Source organism: Oryzias melastigma, unplaced genomic scaffold (genome assembly GCF_002922805.2).
Source record: "Oryzias melastigma strain HK-1 unplaced genomic scaffold, ASM292280v2 sc01054, whole genome shotgun sequence".
In the NCBI taxonomy this organism is placed as follows: Eukaryota; Metazoa; Chordata; class Actinopteri; order Beloniformes; family Adrianichthyidae; genus Oryzias; species Oryzias melastigma.
In genome coordinates, this window is record NW_023417639.1 from 1 (window position 1) to 6,439 (window position 6,439).

The 6,439-nt window shown below is 33.0% G+C and overlaps 1 protein-coding gene across 1 annotated transcript; it reads left to right on the forward strand.

The window, feature by feature from the left end:
* The first annotated feature begins 23 nt into the window (after nt 1–23).
* LOC112141304 lies at nt 24–5,707 on the forward strand. The gene is made up of 3 exons (XM_024264411.2): nt 24–3,928; nt 4,478–4,699; nt 4,963–5,707. The coding sequence occupies exons 1-3, from the start codon at nt 3,419–3,421 to the stop codon at nt 5,185–5,187; spliced, it is 957 nt and encodes a 318-aa protein (XP_024120179.1). The 5' UTR covers nt 24–3,418; the 3' UTR covers nt 5,188–5,707.
* The last annotated feature ends 732 nt before the right edge of the window (nt 5,708–6,439 follow it).

The following is a 6,439-nucleotide window of genomic DNA, read 5'->3' on the forward strand; positions in this document are numbered from 1 at the left end:
TTTATGTAGTCTGTTTAGTTTTTAACAATTGCTTATATTTTGAAGTCCAATGAGGCAAATTCTTTTGTGATTTTGGGCTATATAAATAAAATTGAATTGAATTGAATTGAATTGAATTGAATGTGTAGTCGTGACTGTGTCAATGAGCATGAGTGTGTATCTGCCTGTATGCATGTGTGTGTGTGTGTGTTTATGTGTGTGACTTTAATCCTGGCTGTGAATATTTTTGCTGTTTATATGCAACTTGATGTTTACAATGATTGTCTTTGTAGTTGTTAGTAGAATTGATCTATAAATGTGTCTTGTGCAAAATGTGTTACAGTATTTATTATGTAAAGCATTGTTTTTCAAACTATTTGAGGCAAGGTACACTTTGTAGTTGATAAAAAATCTGCATACACCAGCATCCAAAAATATAAAAGTAAGCATTGATTAGTTTTCAATAGAAAGAATTACTTAGTGAAAGTTGAAAAACTTATTAGATATTTATTCAAGATGTACATGTTATGTCAGAGCACATTCCAACCCTCTGATTGTATTAAATATGTAAGCAGACACATTACCAAATGGATTGAATGTCTTACAGGCAATACTTGAGCCAGAATAACCTTAAGATGTCAAATGCAGAGAAATTCAAAAGGAATTGATACATTGTTTGCAGTTTTTTGTAACCAAAAAAACCTTTTTAAATATATAAAGCATAAATAAAATAAAAACATTTTGAATTTGTAATGAATTACTTTTATTAATGTAGCTTGAGTTATATTAGAGTACAATGTGCAGATGTGTCTTGATATATATTATGTTTGAGTTAAATGTGTATGCTGAAATATTGATAAATGGTATAGCTAGGTAAAAAATGTAAATGTAATTTTTGTGTTGTTATATTACATATCCCTCAAAATGCAACCTTGAAAAAAAATTTCATTGTCAAGTTTGTGTGGATGTGGGTGTTTTTTTTAGTTTTTATAGGGGTAAAAGAAAATTATTTTAATGTAGAGTTGTGCAGAGTAAAATATGACAAATGACAGCACCATGAGGGGCATCTTTTAAAGGCAAAAAATCAAATAGGAATATCTTGATATACACACTGTCTGCAAATAGTGTATTGAAAGCATAGGAATTTTAAACAGGAATCACAAAATTAACAGTTTTTCCAAGTCTCTTTTATTTTAGTTGAATTATGGGAACAAGAATTTTTTGCATCCATTCCTCCAAATTTCACAGCATTACAGGAAATATGGGACAATTAATATGTATTTTGATAAATTTACAAATGTTGAAAACAGGGATGAAGTTGTGATGTAAATTCCGTTTTTTTTTATGCATAAAAAAATGGTACCTTGTAGAAGGTTGGATTTTCCTGTATTTCTTTCTTTTTTCTTAGATTTAACATAAAAACATAAAAAACAAAAACATTCTGTTAATGTTGGCTATTGCTTTGGAAAAATCTGACTTTTGTTAAAGTTTAACCTTTTTTGTGGAGAAACAGTGAGTTGGCTGTGAAATTAAGGGAAATGCTATGTTGGAAGTTGACCACAAGATGTCACTATGGGATCAGGGTTTTAGTCTTGTCAAAGCATGTTCCAACCTCTGATTGTATTAAATATATATCAATTGGATTGAATGTCTTACAGTCAATACTTGAGAAAGAATAACTTTAAGATGCCATATGCAGAAAAAAAAGAATGACAACTCCATTTGTAGTGTTTTAAGCACAAAAACCTTTTTCATAAAATGTGTTTTATTCGTGTAATTGACAAAAAAATAATTTGTAATAGATTACTTTTATTATGTACTTTTTTTTTTTTTTTTTACCTTTATTTATCCAGGCAGGACAGATTAAGAACAGCCTTCTTATTTGCAACTGGCCTGGCAAAAGGCAAGACCTTTTGAGAAAGAAAAGAGGAAAGAAGTTACAGGATACAGGATACTAAAAAAAATATTGAATAGAATCAGAAAAGCATCAGAACAAACACATTCTAAATTATAAAACCATAAAATCATTGCATTGAGGAACAAAAACATTCATCTTTAAAATACTCATTAAGATATTAATGAGATTAATGAATTAAGACTTTGAGTTATACTGAAATAGGATGTGTTCATGCATCTTAATAGATATTATGTTTGAGTTAAATATGTTTACTGAAATATTGATAAATGTTGGAAGAAGTGTCTTGACGTGTGCTTCGGAAAAAATAGTCACTGTCCTTCCCTTCTATACAATTTATTTTCTTGCGCTTTCTTAAAAATTGATAAAGTACAAAAATAAAACCATAAAAATATATTTTAAACCACAAAATGAAAAATATGTACTAAACAGGAATATAACACTATAATACGACAACAAAGTAACACGGTCTACGATTAATGTGCTGCCTGCTTCCCAAGTTCTAAATCCAACTAAAGTCCAATAAATACACAGCAGCTGCCAAAATGCATCCTAACCAATAAAAGGCTAGAACGGCCACATGACCAACATATGACAGGCGCATGCATGCATGAAATATAATGAGCAATTTAATTTCAGCCAAATGGCTCCAACATTACATATACTTCACAATGTAACCTTGGAAAGATTGTCATTGCCAAGTTTGTGTGTGGTGGGGGTTAGATTTTGTAGGGATAAAAGATAATTATTTTAATGTGGAGTTGTGCATAGTAAAGATGTGACAAATGACAGCACTGACAGCACCCTCAAGGGCATTTTTTTAAAGGCTGAAACAATTAAATAGGTACATTTTACAAACACACTAATCTACAAATTTGAATGGATAGGAATTTTGAAAAAGGCAATTTTTGGATTCACAGAATTAACGTTCTTTACAACTGTTTTTTAAATTTTAATGATTGGAGTACGATTTTTTGTATCTATTTATCCAAATTTCACAGCAATACAGGAAATATGTGATAATTAATATGTATAGTGAAAAATTGATAAATGTAGAAAGTAGGGATTAAGTTGGATTGTGAAATTCCATGTTTGTTTGTTTTTTATTATTTTGTATGTACAGTGTAACCTTGGAGAAAACTGGATTTTCAAATATTTCCAATCTTTTTATTTATTTATTTATTTTTAGATTTAACATAAAACATAAAAACCATTCTGTTAATGTTGACTGGTGCTTTGGAAACATCTGACATTTGTTAAAGTTTAACCTTGTATTTGTTGAGAAACAGTGAGTTTGCTGTAAAATTAAGGGAAGTGCTATGTTCAAAGTTGACCACAAGATCCCCCTGTGGATCAGGATTTTAATCTTGAAAACTTTTATTTTGAAAGCAAGGCTTTATTTATGTTGTGTTCCGGTTTTAAGAGGAAGTTGTGGGTGGGGTTTGTTCAGGTACTTTATCCTCTGACCAGCTCGCGGTTCTCATTCAGACCTTTGCCGTTAACAGACTCGTACCGGTAATAGAAATGGCAGCTTCATATCTGACCACCGTGGCTGACTTGATAGCGGAGGTTGGCGCTAACTCTAGGGGAACATCGCCGTACAAGAAATGGAAAGGAATTAAGGTCAAAGTCGTTGCGGCTAGGAATTTTGCTAAATGTACGGAGTTTATTTTTACTGAGAAAGGAGTTTCTGTGGGCCGTGAAAAAACATCGGTTTCGTTCAGCGCTGCAGATAATACCGGGATAGTTAAAATCTCAGCCGATCAAGAGTGCTTCAGGGAGATCGGCATGTGCTTGACGGAGGGAAAGACGTACATGATTAAGAATTTCGGTGTGCTGAATGCGGCGAAGGATGGGAGCCTCCAAATTTATTTGAGAGCAAGTTCCAAAGTGTACCGCTGTGCTCCAATCGTCCTGTCCGAAGAAAGAGCCGCACAAGCAGAACAGGTTCTCAACCCCCGATCCCCCGTGAAAGGTCGGCTGGACGATGCTACAACCAGTGGCTTGTTCACTGTGCAGGGAAGGATCTCTTCAGTAAGTATTTCTGAAATTATTACTTTTATAATACTGTACTTTTGTAGAAGTCATTACACGTTTTCATGTTTCCTGTGTCATTGGTTGAAGTAAGTATGGTATTTTTGTAGTTATTAATTAGTCCCACATTTATAATATTGTAGTTGTGTGTTTTTTGTGTTCCTGAAAGGCTGATCTGGTGGGAAATTGCTGTCCCATTGACTGTTTCTTGTTATTAAGAAATTGGAAGTTTTAGTTTGTGTTGTGGTCAAGTAGAATGTTGTGCTTTATTAGAAATTCTTAGTAATTTGTAAACATGAGAACATGTGAAATGGTTATTTTGCTGTTTACAAGAGCAGTTACATCTGCAGTGGATTATTGCTATTATAATCTAAGAAAAAGTTGAAATTTACTCTGATTTTTTTTTCTTTTTTTTACCATTTGTCATGTAACATGTTCTATGACAGAGGGCTTGGACTGCTGTTTTTAGAATATGGAATGTGTGTGCTTTTACAATGGTGCTGTGCAGTATTAACATCTTATTTTGTTAAAATGGCTTTTCTTTTGTAGCTGTCTGCCATCCGCAAAATTCAGGGTGCTGATGGAGTGATTCCAGTGAGAGATCTGGATGTCTGCGGGGATGATGGGGCCATAATTCCAGTGACCCTGTGGAGGGAGGCAGCTCTGCAGGACGTGACAGCAAATTCTTCAGTGTCCATCAGCCACCTCAGGATAAGCAAGCATACCACGTTCGGGACCAAAGCTGCATCCACAAAATATACCATCATTGAGGTAGGTCAGCAGTCTTCTTATGAAGACATATACCTATCTTGATGTTTTTCACTCATTAAATGTATATTGGGAAAAAATGGGGTTTGTTACTCCTTAAGAGAAAAAAAAAACAGAATTTCAGCTGCTTCACAAATGGATTTAAGGTATTTTAATCAAAATTAGGCTTTTCTGCTACTGTACATTGCAAAGTAAAGCAATTTAAGTAATGAATGTAACGTTCTAAATAAAATGTAAATGTTGTCTATTTTTTTTGTGTTTTCCAGGAGGTGTCAGTCTCTTCAAGGAAGCTGTGCATCACGATAAATGGTGTAGCGGTGTCCACGGAGGAGGTGCTGATAAGCACGGTCCAGGGAGGTGAATTTAAAACCTCTTGGGACATTCTTCAGCAGATGGCACCTGGTGTAGAGCAGGAGGACATGTATGACTTGTTACCATTAAAAGTTGATGTGGATGTAGAAGGTGAAAATATCATCAAAGTGCATTATTAAGTTAAAGCTCAAAAGTGTTCAACGTTGTTGGAACACTAGTGCCTTAGGCTGTGTGAGGACAGCACGGTTTTTAAGGATTTAACCAAGTTTATTTTCTTGGAGTTTGGACGATGTCATTTTTTTAATGTAGATGTGGCGGTAGTAATTTTAGAACGTTATGATTCTTTATATATGTATATATACATGTAAATCTACCAGAGTGTACAGTCATATTCATAATATTTAAATAAATAAGAAATAACACTGTTTGCACCTTCGGTTCATACGTACCACAACTATTGAGCCAGTCTTTATTTTTCTACTGTATGGTAATGAGAGACATAACTTTATTTGTTACATTTTGTTAAAGATAAAAATATTTTATTCTTTACAATACTGTTTGTGATTGACATTCATGTTTATTTGGAGAAGGATCTGATTTTTGTTTTGATCTAAACCTCAACCTAATGAGGATTTTTTGTTTGAAAATGCAAAGTTTTTATCCACTGTTTTTACTTTCAATAAAGCTTTTTGTGAATAATTCTTCTGGTGTGAATATTGTAATGTAGTGCAAGACATTCCAGAGAAATTCATTTTAGTAAAATGCACATGTTTTTCATCCTTCATAAGTAATTAAATATTTTACTATAACAGTTTATGATTGGAACAAGTTCAAAACATGCTATTTTTACTGTAGAGCAGTACATATATTGTGCTAATAATCAAAGATCTAAATGGATAAAATTGCATATAATGACAACTGCAAAGGATTGTACCACTTCAGGATCTTGTTTTTGAACAGAATATTCTGCCTCAAAATGAACTTACTTGTGCAGTTGTCATTGTGGAACAAATCAAAATTATTATAAAGGCTAAGATTGGAGCTGCTCTAATTTCACAATTGGAACATGTAAGATTTGATAAATGTAAGAAATGGCTTAAAGATGATTACACAGCATTGTTCTAAACATTGTTTGGACATTTTGCAGTTCTCTGTCACTTTTGTCAGGAAAACAGTGGGTATAAAGGTTGCAGACCTCAGATGCAGCTCTGAGATGATGAAAATACACATAAGGGAGTAATTATGCAAAGGTAAATAGTGATGTTATCACATGATAGGAATATGTACTGGAATATTTTGAAGAAATGCATATCAGGCTTGGAACACTATCCCCATTGATTTGAAATGAATCTATGACTGATATTTCAAAACTAATATAAATTCAATTTTGGAGGACACTCTAACTGTCTACATTTATTTATTTTTGTGATC

What these genes read in the sequence shown, in the direction of transcription:
- LOC112141304 (XM_024264411.2), top strand. Translation starts at nt 3,419, where the DNA reads ATGGCAGCTTCATATCTGACCACCGTGGCTGACTTGATAGCGGAGGTT. An exon ending in TGCAGGGAAGGATCTCTTCA is followed by an intron (nt 3,929 to 4,477) that starts GTAAGTATTTCT and finishes TTTCTTTTGTAG; the next exon opens with CTGTCTGCCATCCGCAAAAT. An exon ending in CAAAATATACCATCATTGAG is followed by an intron (nt 4,700 to 4,962) that starts GTAGGTCAGCAG and finishes TGTGTTTTCCAG; the next exon opens with GAGGTGTCAGTCTCTTCAAG.